The 16,298-nt window shown below is 47.3% G+C and overlaps 1 protein-coding gene across 1 annotated transcript in view; it reads right to left on the reverse strand.

Moving 5' to 3' along the window:
• The window catches only part of SLCO2A1 (solute carrier organic anion transporter family member 2A1), an 83,963-nt gene that overhangs the window by 31,465 nt on the left and 36,200 nt on the right, over positions 1–16,298 (reverse strand). The window contains exons 2-3 of the mRNA XM_081826666.1: positions 14,777–14,914; positions 9,218–9,380 (exon numbers count right to left, since the gene is read on the reverse strand). Of these exons, the coding sequence (XP_081682792.1) occupies positions 9,218–9,380; positions 14,777–14,914 (301 nt within the window). The remainder of the gene's footprint in view (positions 1–9,217; positions 9,381–14,776; positions 14,915–16,298) is intronic.

Consider the following 16,298-nt stretch of genomic DNA (forward strand, 5'->3'; position numbering starts at 1 on the left):
ATCCCCCCGCCCTGCCCTGAACACCTTCTAAGCATACCCATCTCACACCACAGCTGGCTGTTCACCACTGGACAGCCCTGAGCTTGTTTGCCATGAGCAGTTCCCTCAGTGGAAGGACCCTGAGTGGCTCCCACAGTTCAGGGGAGTGGGTTCTGCTCTGGGGGTTGGGGAGCTGATTCTAGGCCCTGTGTGTTGTCTACTGAGGAAGAAATACAGTCACTCAGGAGCCTGAGGCTTCCCTTCCTTATGCCTCCTTACCACCCTCTTTCCCTGGGACACCCTTGGGATGAATGAGCATGGACGAGCTGACACATTTATGAATAAAGGACTAGAAAGCTGACTCTTCCCTTTCTTTTCTTGACTGCTTCAAAAATACAATCCAACCCCACCTCTTATCTTACAGGAAGCTCCCTGCCTGTGTGCATCCATTGTCTGTGTAGGGGCCGACTTCCCTCTGGACTTGGCTTAGGAGGTTCCACAGGTTACACCTAGTCCTGCCAGACACTGGTTTCCGAAGACCCTTCTTTCATCTCCTAAGGGAATTGATATCACGTTGGTCTGTTTCCCATCTACCGAAACTTCTCTGTGCCTTCCAGAAGTGGTCTTGGAGGCTTGGCTGGGTAACTAGTCTTTTTTCTAAAGGCGCCAGGGCACATTTCCGGACCCCTCTGACATTTAGAAAATCTAAACATTCATAAATGTCTGCCTGGCCTTTTTAAAATTAGCAATCAGTTGTTAAAGGTCTCCATGATTCCCACAATGTTCAGCCCCTCTTTATTTTTTTTCTAAAATACATAGTTACTCTTCATTTCCCATGTTCATTTCTGGAGTAGCTTTGCTCCAAGGGGAGGAAATCAGCAATCAAGACATAATAGGTCTGGGGGTCATTACTTATGAGTAACAAATTTCAAATGTCACAATAAGGGCAGGCAAAGAAAAATTTGCTGGACAGCTAACATGGGCACTTTACCTATACTACTTTGTGTTAATTTTGCCCTCAGAACACCCTGAAAGTGAAGGTATTATGGGTCCCATTTTACAGATAAGGAAACTGAGGTTCAGAAAGGTAAAGTAGGAGCTTGCTTAAGGAGCCTTGGCAAGTAAATGGCTGAGCTACATTTGAATGTTGAAGTCTGTGCTCTTCCCATCAGACCAGACTGCTCCAACTAGGGTCTGGGAATAGAACAGAATAGCAGCCCCAGCTTCAACTGAGAGAAATCCTATGGACTCACATATGGAGGATGCAGCAGGGACTATGTTGAGTGATGAGCCCTGCTCTAGGCCAGAGCAGAAGACCTACAGTGAGGACGAGGGAGAAGCTGCGCTCAGATGCCCCCAGGATGCCCAGCCCATCAGCCCATGCCCATGAGCTATGAGACTCAGCTTGTTATACGAAGCAGGATGCTTCCTCATTTGGGACCCTAGTTTACCCAGCATAATACATATCTTGTCCCCACCACTGCCAATTATTTTTTTCAAAGATTTTATTTATTTGAGAGAGAGAGAAAGAGAGAGATCCAGCATGAGCTGGGGGAGGGGCAGAGGAACTAGCAGACTCCCCACTGAGCATGGAGCCCAACATGGGGCTCCATCCCAGGACCCCAATGTCATGACCTGAGCCGAAGTCAGACACTTAACCGACTGTGCCACCCAGGCGCCCCATCCCACCACTGCCAGTTATAAAAGCCAACATTTAACAGGCTAAATTCTGAGCAAGCATCTTCCCAGCTCTCGTTGCCCTGTGAGCAAGTGTCTGTTTCATACGGGGAGGAACTGAGCCTCAGCTGTGGAGGAGGTGGCCCGAGGGAGGGAGTCTCCATTCCCAAGGACTGCCTGACCCCAGAACACCACTGAGGGTGGTGCATTTAATAAAATTCATTTGTTCCTGATCGCCTTGACTAATTCAAAACTAAAGTTCCCGTAGGAATACATATGAGATAGGAGTTGCATTTCAAACTTTCCCCATGAAGTGAGATTTCTGGATATTTGCACACATTAGCACAGCACATACCCATGCTGCACTGGTACCCAGCACACAGCCCCAGATAGATGCCACGGATGTGGCTCCTGGGCCAAAGTCCTCCTCATCCCTCCTCCTGACACCAGGAAGATGCCCTAAAGGCGCCTCAGCCCTGAGCACTTCCAGCTGCCGTTTTGACCCCAGCCACAGTAAGGGAGACTGCCGGGCCTCGTTGTTGCAAATAGAATTTACACAGATGAAATGAGCAAAAACAATGAAAAAGTTGATTCTCCTGGCCTGTGGTTCCTCCCTGCAGGCTGAGAGGCCAGCTGTGGTCCCTGTCCCAGTCCCCTTCAGTTCCCTCTCAGTGGAGTTTGTCTAAGAGCACTGAGGTCAAGGAGGGAATGGCAGAGTATTTCCCTCTGAGCAAGGAGGATCATGGTGGGCTGAACCCCAGCCAACGGACTATCCCTAACAAGGAGCAGAGTGATTGCTTTCAGAGGCCCGCCCATCTCTAACCACCCTCTGTGGTGGCTGCTCTGTGCGAAGCAAATGCCATTGGTATGTGGTCCAGGCTTTGGGCAGCCAACCCACCAACCCACAGTGTGTGGTGCCTGGCAGGATGCCCTCCCCTCAGCCTGGCCCCAGTGCCCCGGGCTCCCCTGCTGATTTCATTAACCCAGTCCTCATGCTGCTGGGGAAGGGCAGGGACCCTGGGTCTGGAGTGGGCTTGGCACAGGGCTCTCTGGGACGGTAGACAGCAATGCCTGACTCTCCCTCAGAGCTGGCCTCAAATCCCTTGTCTAGACTGAGGAGGAGAAAGAGCATGGCAGGACACCTAGGTTTGGGTCTGTCTTCCACCTGGACCTACTTGAAGAAGAACTCAGTCTCTACATAGTCCAAATAGATACAAGGCCACAATGCATTCATGAGAAAAGATTAATTCACTGGTGATTTACATAGAGGTGGGGAAAAGATCCCCATGATCAGAACCCAGCAGACATTTCATCATTAGACACTGCTACTCTGGCTCCATTCTTTTTCCGTTCCAGCCTCCTGTCTGTCCCTACCAGAAGTCTCAGAACCCATAAAGGAATCCCTTCGGGGCACCTGGGTGGCTCAGTTGTTGAGCATCTGCCTTCGGCTCAGGTCATGATCTTGGGGTCCTGGGATCGAGCCCCACATAGGGCTCCCTGCTCATTAGGGTGTCTCTTCCCTCTCCCTCTGCCCATCTCCCCGGCTCACGTGTGTATTCTCTCTCTCTTTCAAATAAATAAATAAAATCTTAAAAAAAAAAAAAGGAATCCCTTCTATCATTCTAAGTGATTCAACTCTTGAACCTGACCTCTAGATGAGACCAAAAAAAAAGCACCTGACATTTAAGTAAGCAGGTAAACAGGAATCAGAATCAGTTATTCCCTTAGCATATCCTTTGGTGGCTTACTTATTCTCAGACATCTTCACCTCCAATAGAGTGGGCCAAGGATGAGCATTTGTGGACTCTCATTGCTGCTCATCACAAAGCCACTGCCACTCCTTACATCCTTCAAAACATGTACAAGTTTATCCCAAGCCAATAAATTATCATAAAATTAGCTCCAAAGCAATGTTGTTCCTGGGGTGCTGAGTGAATGCAAATGCAAAACCACTTTGTAAGGCTATTTCCCCAACCCAGACCACACAAAATTTTTACAGGGGAAAAAAATCCCACTGCAAATGATCCCACAGTCAAACATTATAAAACATACAGGAAATAATCCACCATGAACAAGAGCAAGCAAACACAAAACATTTTAGCAGCCTCAAAACTTTAGCTAAGGGGAGCAAACTGAAAAAGACTATAAAATAAATTTGTTTAAAATAATTGAAGAGACCAAAGTAAATAGAAATCATAAGGCAATATCAAAAATCATGAAAACAGGGCAGAGAGATTTGAAAAACTAACATAATAACTTTTAGGAATTAGCAAAATATATAGAGCCATTAAAATGTACAATGTAGAGTATGAGTTGGATCAGATTAAGGGAGCTGAAGGGAGACTAAGTGAGCAAGAAGACGTACTTGAGGAAATTACCAGGAGGCAGCTTAGATGAATAAAGCACTTGAAACTATGAAAGACAAAAGATGAGAAGGCCAGACATCAAAATGTATTATATATAATACATTAATACATTAATGTACATATATAATACATTAATGTATTATGTATATACATATTATATATACTATGTTATATATTTATTTTATATGTTATAACATATAAAATATTTTATATGTTATATATTATATATTTATATATTTTATATATAATACGTTATATGGATTTTTAGAGGACAGCATGGAGAAAATAGGGCTATGCAATATCGGGAACATTTCTGGCTGAGAGTTTTTCAGAATCAAAGAAAAACCTTAATCTTCAAAAGAAATAGCACATTGAACTTCCAAACAGATAAGTAAAAATTAACCTATACTTAGACACCATATGGTAAACATGCAAGACCACAAAGAAGGGAGAAAATCTTAAAGTCAACTAGAGAGAAAAAACAGAATTACCAGAAAGGATTGACGATGAGACTGATGGAGAAGTCCCAATACCAGAAAGAGGAGCCAGAAGACAGAGGCACTGAGAAGAAATAACTATGAGTTTAAAATCCTGCTTGCAGCCAAACCATAATGCGAGGACAAGGGTAAAACTGACATTTTCAGACACAGACTTAGAGATTTTCTCATTCATGGGCCCACCTGCAAGTCATGTTAACGAATATATTTCAGGAAAAAGGAAATTAAATCAACAAGGGTAGGTGAAATGCAAGAAGCAATTGTGAGCAAAGAAACTAGTAAACTTGTGGGTAAATACACGTAAGTGCTGACTTATTTATAACTAACAACGACTATAATAATAATGGGTACTGGGGGGAGGTTAAAGACAGGCAGAACTAAAGTACGGGTCAACAAAAACATGGAAGATGGAAGAGGACAGTGAGCAGTAAAATATCCCAGCATCCTTACTTTGTTCTGTTGGAGAATAGAGACATTCATCAGCTTTAGAGTTTGTTAAGTCATAGGTCAGTGTTAAAATGTAAGGGTAAGGGTGAGGCATACTGTGTTCATGGACTGGCAGACTCAATAAACTTGTCCAGTGTCCCCAGATTGATCTATGAATCTAGTGCAATTCTAATAAAAATTCCAGAAGCATCTTTTTTAGATAGACAAGCTGTTTATAAAATTTATATGGGAAGGCAAATGAATAAGAATAGATAAAACAATTTTGCAAAAGAAGAATAAAGTTGGAGGAATCATAGTACCCAATTTTAAAATCTTAACTATAAAGTTGCAGGAATCATGACAGTGTGACAGTGGGAAAGAACACACACAGAGACTACTGGAAAAGAACAGAAAGTCTAGAAAAAGACCCACACAAGTATGACCAATTGATTTTTCATAATGGTGCGAAAAATATTTAGTGGAGAAAAGATAGTCTTTTTTAAAATAGATTTTATTTATTTATTTGAGAGAGAGAGAGCACAAGCGGGGGAGCGGCAGGCAGAGGGAGAAGGAGGCTCCCCACTGAGCAGGGAGCCCGAAGTGGGACTCGATCCCAGGACCCCGGGATCATGACCTGAGCCGAAGGCAGACACTTAACTGACTGAGCCACCCAAGCACCCCAAAAGATAGTCTTTTTGACGAATGACACAAACAATTTAACATCCATAGGCAAAAAGAAGAAAAAGAATCTTATTAAAAAATTAACTCAAATGGATCATAGATCTAAATGTAAGTGGGAAGCTATAAAACTTAAGAAGAAAAAAAAAACCCCAAAAACAAAAACCACACGCATAGGAGAAAATCTTTCTGACCTGGAATTAGGCAAAGAGTTCTTTTTTTTTTTTTTTTAAGATTTTATTTATTTATTTGAGACAGGGAGAATGAGAGAGAGAGAGCACATGAGAGGGGGGAGGGTCAGAGGGAGAAGAAGCAGGCTCCAGGATCATGACCTGAGCCGAAGGCAGTCGCTTAACCAACTGAGCCACCCAGGCGCCCCAGGCAAAGAGTTCTTAAATGTGGACCAAAAGCATGATCCGTTAAAGAAAAAAGAACTATAAATTGTATTTCATCAAAATGAAAAACTTTTGCTTTGCAAATGACAGTGTTAAAAGAATGTAAAAGATAAGCTAAGGACTGGGAGAAAATATTCGCAAATCTTCTGCCCAATAAAGAATTTGTATCCAGAATTTATAAAGAACTCTCAGACTGGACAGTAAGAAAACAAATAATCCAATTACAAAATGGGCAGAAGGCTTGAACAGACACCTTCCCAAAGAGAATATATGCATGACAAATAAGCACATGAAAAGATGTTAACATCATGAACTTGTATTTACAAAAAAAAAACAAAAACAAAAACCTTAAACACAAATATTTATAGCAGCTCTATTTGTACTTGGTACAAACTGGAAACAATTCAAATGTCTTTCAGTGGGTGAATAGGTAAACTGTAGTATATCGTACAATAGAATACTACTCAGCAATAAAAAGGAATGAACTACTGATATATGCAACAACTTCAGTGAATTTCAAAGGCCTATGGCCCAGGAAAGAATCTAGTCTCAAGACATTACATGCTCTATGTTTCCATTTCTGTGTTATTCTCGAAGCCACAAAACTATAGTGATGGAAACGGGCTAGTGGTTGCAGTGCCTGGGGAGAGTGTGACTATAAAAGAATAGCATGATGGACATGTCGGAGTGATGGAACTGTTCTATATCCTGACTGTGATGGCTACACAAATCTATAAATGTGTTCAAATTTACAGAACTATGTGTCACCCCCAATGAAAAGTCGATCTTACTCTCTAATAATTTTTAAATGTTTCAACATAAGGATAACTAATACTGTATAACTTCCAAACCAGTAGAAGAAAAAAGATAAGCCTAAAGAAATAAGACATAACACTAGAAGGAAAAAGTATACTGATATGCAATGAACTTAAGCACACAAACTACAGGCGAGTGGCCACCTCCTGTGGGGGAGGAAGTGAGGAGCCAAGAAGGAGTTAATGTTTCTTTTTTTTTTTTTAATTTTTAAAAATTTTTTACTTAAACTCAGTTTAGTTAACATATGGTGTATGTATATATTCAGGGGTAGAATTTAGTGGTTCATCAGTTGCATATAACACCCAGTGCTCATTACATCAAGTGCCCTCTTTAATGCCCATCACCCAGTTACCCCATCCCCCACCCCCCTCCCCTCCAGCAACCCCACCCCCTTCCCCGGAAGCAAGTCGTTCCCATAGTTAAGAGTCTCTTAAGGTTTGTCTCCTCTGTTTTTGTCTTATTTTATTTTTCCTTCCCTTCCCCTATGTTCACCTGTTTTGTTTCTTAAATTGTGCATATGAGTGAAATCACATGGTATTTGTCTTTCTCTGACTGACTTATTTCGCTTAGCATAATAACCCTTGTCTTATTTCTTTTTGAAAAAGAGGCATCTGGCAACCCAAGAGTCCATCAACAGGTGAGTAGATACATAAAGTGTACTGTACCCATAAAATGGCATATTATTCAGCCACAAAGAAATGAAGTTCTGATACATGTTACAACATGTTACAACATGGATGAACTTTGAAAACATGATGCAAAATGAAATAAGCGGGATACACAAGGACACACTGTATGATTCCACTTATATGAAATACCTAGAATGAGCAAATTCATAGAGACAGAAAGCAGATTAGAGATAACCAGAGGCTAGGGAGAGAGAGGAGTGGGGAGTTATTGCTTAATGGGTACAGTGTCTGTTTGGAGTTGATGAAAAAATTATTGAAATAGTGGTGATAGTTGAAATAGTGGTGAATGTAATTAATGCCACTGAATTGTACACTTCCATTAGTTAAGATGGCAACTTTTATGTTTTTTTTAAGATTTTATTTATTTATTTCAGTCAGAGAGAGAGAGAGAGAGCACGAGTTGGGGGATGGGGCAGGGGGAGAAACAGACTCCCCAGAGAGCAGGGAGCCCAATGTGGGCCTCCATCCCTGGACTCTGGGATCACGACCTGAGCCAAAAGGAGACGTTTAATTAGAATGAGCTATCCAGGAGCCCCAACTTTTCTGTTTTATATATACTTTACCACAATTAAAAAATAACATAAGAGGGGTTCCTGGGTGGCTCAGTCAGTTAAGCCTCTGACTCTTAATCTCACCTCAGGTCTTGATCTCGGGGTCATGAGTTCAAGCCCTGTGTTGGGCTCCATGCCCAGCATGGAGCCTACTTGAAAACATACACACACACACACACACCCCAAAACCATAATATACCCAAACACCTTAAATGTACAGTGAGCTGTATGGTATGTGAATTAGGTCTCAATAAAACTTAAAAGAAAAAAAGAAGAGGTATCTGAAGGAAAACAGATTTATCTTCATATCAGTATATAAGTGTTTGTTGTATTATTTACTTTGCTATATTTTGATTTTTTCATATTAAAAATAAAATAATTTTTTAAAGACAAGGGAACTCTTACCAGGCAAGTTCGTGTTATTTAATTCCTTATTTATTACTTATGCAAAATCCTCATACATCTCTCCCTACCACAGGGCATATCACTAAGAACCAGAGACTCTGTATTGCAGAAGGGGCCACTTGTCTGAGAATCAGGAGACCTGGGTCTGTCTCTCCCTAACTGGTGCCCTTGGGAAAGTTACTAGACAACTTTGAGTGCCAAGTTCTCATCTTAGACCTTTTCTCTACCTTTCACAGGTGTCCGGGAAAATCAAATGAGATCACAGTTTATGTGTATTATAACCTAAAGAATGATGGATGATTGTACAAATGTCAGGAAGCATTAAACACATGATTAAACACGCAGAAAATCCACAGATCTCATCATGGGCAATGCTTTGACCCTCCGCCAAGCCCATCACAGGCACTGCTCGAAAGCATCCCCCCTTGTGTGTACTGGATCATTCCTTGCATGAAGCACAGGGAATTACAGGGAATCAGAGGGGGAAGCGAGTCACCAGCTGCACGCTCTGATCTCAGCAAGTCAGGGCTGCTCCAAAGCTCTACATAATTTCGTATGTTTTCACTTTCAGATGTGCTTTGGGGAGAAGCGAAACAATGAAAGCCAAAGACCCTTTCTGGTGGGAGAGGACAGCATGGCCTAGAGTGGTATCCACTGCCCCAGAAGCATCCCCACCAACTTTGGTGAGATGCCCACTCCTTCCGCATCCCCTTGAAGCGGGGGTTGGAGGCCACTTACCAACGCTGGTCATGGTGTACTGGTAAGGCTCTGAGAGGAAGTGTGGGAGGGTGAGGACGAAGGCACCCGAAGCCAGGAGCAGACCCCCAATGCCAATCAGCCGTGGACGGTGCACCCGGCTCCCAAAGTAGCTGACAAAGATGATGAGGATGGCGTTGCTGATCTGCAGAGAGAGCAGAGGGGCTGAGTGAGACCAGAGACTTTGTCCCTACTCACCCACAGAGAAGACCTGACTGTAGCTGGCCCAGGAGAAGCAGAGAGGCAAGAGGCCACCTAGTGTCAGCCTCACCCAGAGAGCCTCACAGTGGGCCCAGGATGTGCTGATTCAGCTCTCCCCTATTGTCCCTTCCCAGCCTCAGCCTCCTGGATCAGACAAAGGGAAGCATCTAGAGACCATGAAAAGCTCATAGCCTAAATTTCAACCATCTTAGGCCCAAACCTCTTGGGGCAAAGTCCAAGGAAGCTTCCAGTTCTGGCTGCCTCCTAGGAATAGCACATACTCTCTAACTAAATGCCCTAGGGATGTTGGCTTGGTGGTCAGAATAACCACCAAGCAATGTGTACTATCTCATTTCATCATGCAACAACTCTCTTTTTTGTGACAACAGTGGGACTCAGAATAGTCAGTAACTTGTCCTGGCCATGAGATTAGGAGGTAGCTTGAACAGGGACTGCATGAGTTTAAAGCACCCAGTCTTAACTGGACTGGTCTACTGCCTCTCGGAGAAATGGGTTTCTGCCCCAGCAGCTCTGCTACTGACCTGCCCCTGGTCCTCCTTGGGCTTACTTCCACTCCTGTCAGTGAGGGAGGAGGACTAAGTCACCCCTAAGTTCCTTCTTCCCAGCTGTAAACATCAGTAACTCCATGTGCTTGGTGCTCCCTGGAAGGTGTGGTCTCTGAGCCCCACACTGAGCCAGGGAAGGGAAGTGAAGGCTCAGCTTAGGGAGCAAGGTCTTAAATGATAAAACAGGGTGTTGGCAGATCTTCTGACTACAACTCCATCCAAAGAGATGATCCTCTGGCCCAGAATGTAAGCTCATCTGGACTGGGGGAGCCCTGAATGTCAGTACCCACAGCCCTGCCCTGTCCACACCACAATCTCCTTCTGGCTGGAAAAGCAGGTGCCCCGTCTCAGGAAATAGGAGACAGAGTCTTGGTATGTGGTTCTTATCAAGATCACCAACTGGCCAAATTTCAGTTTTCTTCTTACTTGACCTCTCAGCACCATGTGATTCAGATGACCATTCCTTCCTGAAACATTTCTTTCACTGAGTTTCCTGGATACCACCTTCTCCTAGTTTTCTTCCCCTAGGCGGCTCCTTCTCCATTTCCTTGGCTGGTTCCTCCTCGCCTCCCTGAACTCCCAACTCTCATAGCTCAGTCCCTGAACCTCCGCTCTTGTCCTGGTGAGCTCATCTGGTCCCATGGCTTTCCATGTTCTGTGTGTGCTTCTAATTCTCACAGGCTTAGCACACTCAAACGTCACGCCTCATCTTCCCCCTGAAAACCTGGTCCCCCCACCCCAGTCATCCTCAGCTCAGTAAATGGCACCTGCATCCTACCAATGGCTCAAGCAAAACACCTGGGCATCATCCCTGACTGCTCTTTCACAGCCACATGCAGCTGTCAGCAATCCCGCTGGCTGGACCTTCAGCAGCCCCTTGGAAGCTGCTTCTCTCCACCTCTATCACTACCTTCTGGTCTGAGCCATTGCAGTATCCTATCTGAACCTCTTACAGCAGCCTCCTCCCTGGGTCTCCTGCCTCCACTCTTGCCTCCCTGCAGCCTATTCTCCACCCAGCAGCCAGAGCGGTCCTGCTGACACGTCAGACCACGTTACCTCCGTTCAAACCCAAAAGAGTAAAGGCAAAGTCTGTCCCAGAGCCTGCTTCCCCGTGAAGGCTCTGACCTGTTCTCCTCCATCCCTCTCCTCCCCTCTGCCCCAGCTGCTCGGCCTCCAGCTGTTCTCCTAGCTGCACACACATACCCTCCTCAGGGCCTTTGTACTTGCTGCCCCTTCTCTTACCTGTCCACAGGGCTCCCCTGACATCTAACCTACTTTAGACCTTTGCTGAGATGGAAACTTCTTATGAAGGGCTTCTCTGAAAAATAAGGGGGTGACGGTGGGTGAAATGTGTGAAGGTGCTCAAAAGGTACAAACTTCCAGTTATAAAAGAAGTACTGGGATGTGATGCCCAGCATGGTGACAACAGGTAATAACACTGTACTGTTTATTTGAAATTGGCTAAGAGAGTAGATCTTAAAAGTTCTCATCAGAAGAAAAAAAAGTTGTAACTATGTGAGGTGCTGGATGTTAACTAGACTTACTGTGGTCATTAATGTGATCAAATGTGATCATTTTGCAATATATACAAAGGTCCAATCATTATGTTGTATACCTGAAAATAATATCACATTAAATGTCAATTATATCTCAATAAAAAAGGAGTTAAGTATAACTTATATTTATAGTAATTAAATATCACTTATAATCTAAGTTATATTTAAATATATTTTATAATTTAAATTACATTTAAATATTTTTATAATTTAAATAGTTATTTCAAATATAACCACCACTCCCTCCGTGACTTTACTTTTCTTCAATACATTTACTATAATCTGATCTACCAAGTTTTATTTACTTCTATAAACAAATGTTATATTTATCACTAGAATGATATACGAGCAGAGATTTCTGTCTGTTCACTCCTGCCTCCCTGCACCTAGAGCGGTGTTTGACACATAGTTGGTGCTCATCAAATATTTGTTGAGTAAGTAAATGAATGAACAAATGATAGGCTTGTTCAAGAGGACACAATTGCCCAGAAGACCACACACAGAAAGGGGATGTGAAGGTGTGTGGGGAAGCAGCCCAGCCTGTTCCAGGGGGTGGCTCTAGCCCCTGGCCAGATATCATTCTAGGAGATTCTGAAACCCATACCTGGAAGCAAAGCATTATTCTTAAGCTTCTTAGATTTTATCTCCCCATGTTTTTCTCTTATCATTTTTTCAAGAAATGATTGTAAGTGTGAGACTACACCAGCTAAACTAACTGAAACTAACTTTAAAAGGTCTGGGTGAGGGATGGCAGAGTGCCCCAAAGGGGGAGGAAGGCCTGGGGTGCCCCGGCCCTGCCCATCTGGACTGGCCCTTCCAGCACTCCCAGGGCGTGTGCTCATTTCTCGGCAGGAAGTGGGACCTCCACAGCTGTTATGGCTGATGCTGGCTTAAGTCCTGGGTCCCCAAACTTTTCTTCAGCAGTGGAGTCCCTTTGCAAAAACAGTTTTTCCATAATATAATATAATATAATACAATATAATACAATATGATACAATATGATACAATATATCATTTTATATATATACATGAAGCTGTTCTAGCTAAGGAGGGGAGGGCCTCTATAGTCCACCACTCAGCCCCTCAGCCCTTCTACAACCCAAGCCCCATTGTAACACATCCCTGCCCATCAGTGTCCCAAACCCAGGAGGCCCCGGGCAAACTGGTGGGAGGCATTAAGGGTGGGGCCTCTAGGGCTCCCTCTGATTTTGTCTGCTCAGGCCTGGCCTTTAGCAGTGGGCCGGAGAAGCGGCTGCTTCACAGGGCAAGATGCCCATGTCTTCTCCCATCAGCCAAGCTCCTCATCCTGCCACTGGCCTTTTGCACCCAGCCCTCCTCTCCCGATCACTCACCCATCAGCCTGGAAGGCTCTCAGACTGGGCAGCAGCCTGATACTAATCTGTTACTGATTAGTAGCGTGCCTAGAACACCGTGCTGAGAAGGAGTCAGAGTCTGGACTCAGCTGGAAAGACGACTGTGGTTGATCAGTGATGCCTGCCAGGGTCTTAGGATAGGACTGCAGTGACCCAGATGTCAGAGATTCTGTTTTCCCTTCATGAGTGAGGACAAGATGTGCCAGGGGCATTATTAAAGTCATAGGCCAACCCGAGGAGGGTGCAGTCCGTGGGAGGACTGCCAGGTCCCTGTGCTGTGATCTGTGCTATACGGGAGCTGGCCGAGCTGCAGGAGCACAGCCTACATGGAGAGGTAGACCAGTCACCGGCATCACCAGGAAGCCGAGACACAGACGCACAGACAGACACACGTGTGCACGCACACACATACACACACCCTAAAACACACAGACACAGACAGGAAGCAGTGGCTCTGGGAGGGAGTTCAGAGGAGAGGGCCTGAGGCCAGCAGGGATGACTGATGGGCCACAGCGCTGCATGTGGGCAAGTCCCTGCATGTCCCAGGTGCGGAAGACAGCCCATGTTGGGGGGAGTGCGTGCAGAGAGGGGCACCGAGACAGACTCTGGCCATGTGCTTGGAGGAGAGGATTTGGAGCAGAGCAGGGCTGTGGACAAGGGAGTGGGGAGGACTGGTGGAAGAGGGGGGTTGGGGCTTCAGAGGGAGGCCTTAGCATGGGGGCCATCAGACAGACCTGGGCTCAGATACTGGCTGCCCTGTGTGCATGGATGTGGCCAGCCTGGATGGGGCACCTGGGCTTTAGATGCAAGCTTCCTCATCTGGAGACCATGGCTATGCAGAGACACCCCCACTCCTAGGACTGCAAGGGGGAATCTGGCACAGGGCAGGGGCTCCTGAGGGCACTGCTGTGTAGGCCACTGAGGGTGAACGAGTGAAGGGCAAAGGAGCGTTTCCAGCTGGGAGCAGGGTGGGGGGTGGGGACACCAAAAGGTGGCGGCTGAGGGTGGTGCTAGGAGGCACCCCACTTTCTTTTATGGCTCCATCTTAGAAGCTGCCCTGGTGGAGGCCAGGCTCTAGATTACTACATGGACCTGAATTCCACTAAGTCAAGGGAGGATCGAATTCTGCTCTGGGAGGGGGAGGCCTTGCGGAAAGAGAGGAGAGAAGCCAGGCCAGGGAGCCCCATCTCCTCACGTGGAGCCACCGGTGTGGCGGCCACAACGGAGGGAGCTCGGCTGCGTCCCCGGCCTCTCCCTCCCTGGTTTCCAGTGACCCCTGGCTGACCCAATGACCCAATGACCTCCCACTCCGGGTCCCTGGGGCCGCCCCATCCTCCTCCAACTCTGATGTGCGGTCACTGAGGGACAGTGTGAAATCCCCGTTGCCGGGAGGTCACAGAGATCCGAGCTTGTTTGGGAGTGAAGGCCATTGCGCAGCTCTGGCTCGGGCCTGGGGCTGCTTCTCCACCTGCAGGCCTAAGACTCGTCCGCCCCCGGACTGCGGACGAGCAGAGCCACGTCAGCTTGTGCGTGGCCCTAGAACTCAATCAGAGAGACACAGAGTTTGAAGGCTCATCCGTCAGGTGGGAGGAGTAGAGCACCTGCTCCCAGGGCTGCTGTGACGAGGCCCCAGGGTCAGGCGCTGCCAGAGCTCTCTGCTCAGGGCCGGGTGCAGGGAAGCCTCAGGAAATGTAGTTGCCACAGTGCCTGCTGCATCTACCCATTCCTATCCCCCACGGGTACGTCCCAGCTCCCCATTCCCCTGCCCCTCGCAGAGCCCCCAACCGGACCCTGGGCTCGGGGGGCGCACACGTGCGGTCGGATGCACCAGAACCTCCTGCTTACCTCATTCGAGCTGGAAATGAGACCCGAGGAGGAACTGGAGAGGCCAAAGCGCTTCTCGATGGTGGTGAGGCTGCTCTTGAAGTAGGCGCTGTACAGGAGCTGACAGAGCTGCAGGAGGCCGTGGCAGAGCACGAACACCTGCGGGGGAGACACTGGCCGGTGAGGCCTCGGGACAGCCAGCCCTGCTGTGTGTGACCCTGGCCTTCCCCTGTGGGACCTCTGCAGCAGGGAGGCCCAGCCGTCTGGCCCGTTTGCTCACCTGTTCCCCGGGGACACTCCCGTCATGGGAGGGTCCTGAGGGTGAAGCAGCACCATGGTAACATCAGTGCTTTACCCCATGCGCTGGCTCAGCGCTGTCAGCCATTCCCTCCATTCCTGCCATTCACATCCCGGTCAGCATAAATGGCCCCGCAAAACCACAGGGCTGGAGAAGCGCCCCCGAGGCAAAGGCCCGACTCCCCAGACCCACATCCAGGGCCCTCAGCATTGTTGACTTCCCTTGCTGCACCACCGTGCCCAGTGGGCACTGCTCTGCCCTCCCTCCTGTGTCCTCGGAGGCCTGGAGGCAACTCTCCAGCCTGTCCCGGTCACTCCCAGGGGTACAACAAGCCCTAGGTCACACTGCTTCATGCCTCTTGAGCTGTCCTCCATTCTCCTCTCCACCATTAACACCCATTCTCCGAGGCTCCCCTCTAATGCACCATGAAGATGCAAACCGCCTGGTTTGAATGCCCCCCCCCAGCTTGTTATCACCTCTTATCTGGGGTATCTGTGATTGTGCTTGCTTCTCCTGGATGGATAATAGGGGCCCTGGGAAGGCCCCAGGCCATTGTCTCTGCCTCCTACCGCACCCCATATGCCTGTCCTGTAGGTATGAGGAAATGGGGATGTGAGCTTTGGATTGATGGGACAGATACCCAACGCGGAGGGTGGACAGCGGTTTGTAGCATCTGGACTTGGCTCCAGGCTGAGCTCTGGGATTTCCTGGGTTCTCGGCTGGTGGGTTGGGCCAGAGCAGGCTCAGAGCCAGGAGCCCCACATCGCTGAGCTCCCCTGTGAGGTGCCCCTTTCTGGAGACCGCACTTTTCCTTCAGGGAAGGGTGGGGGGCCCTGATGTGTCATAGCCTGCCCAAGTTCTTCCCTTAATTGAAGGGCTGGCATCTTAGGACAGCTACTGGGGCTCCACCTTCATTTCCGTTTCCTTGCACAGCTGAGCCCACCTCCTGTGCAGGGGCCTTTCTCCGGGCTGTGGGATCAGAGCTGACATTCCCTCTCCTACCTGCCGGGGCAGAGCCTTTCTGAGGCCAGCCTGGGGCTTCTGACAGGGCCCGGCACTGGCTGCCTGCCCACGCACCATGCTCACGGTTTCCAAATCCAAGGAGGCCATTACACCCACAAAACCACATGCCTCTCCCAACTGCCTCCTGCCTGAGCCCGTGGCCACCTAGCTCCTCACCAGGGATGGAAGGAAGCCTCTACATCTAGAGGCAGAGGTAGCACTCCACCCCTGCCTCCCTAGGGA

The sequence above is a fragment of the Leptonychotes weddellii genome, chromosome 1 (genome assembly GCF_054177405.1).
Source record: "Leptonychotes weddellii isolate Sample4059 chromosome 1, ASM5417740v2, whole genome shotgun sequence".
NCBI classification, from domain to species: domain Eukaryota; kingdom Metazoa; phylum Chordata; class Mammalia; order Carnivora; family Phocidae; genus Leptonychotes; species Leptonychotes weddellii.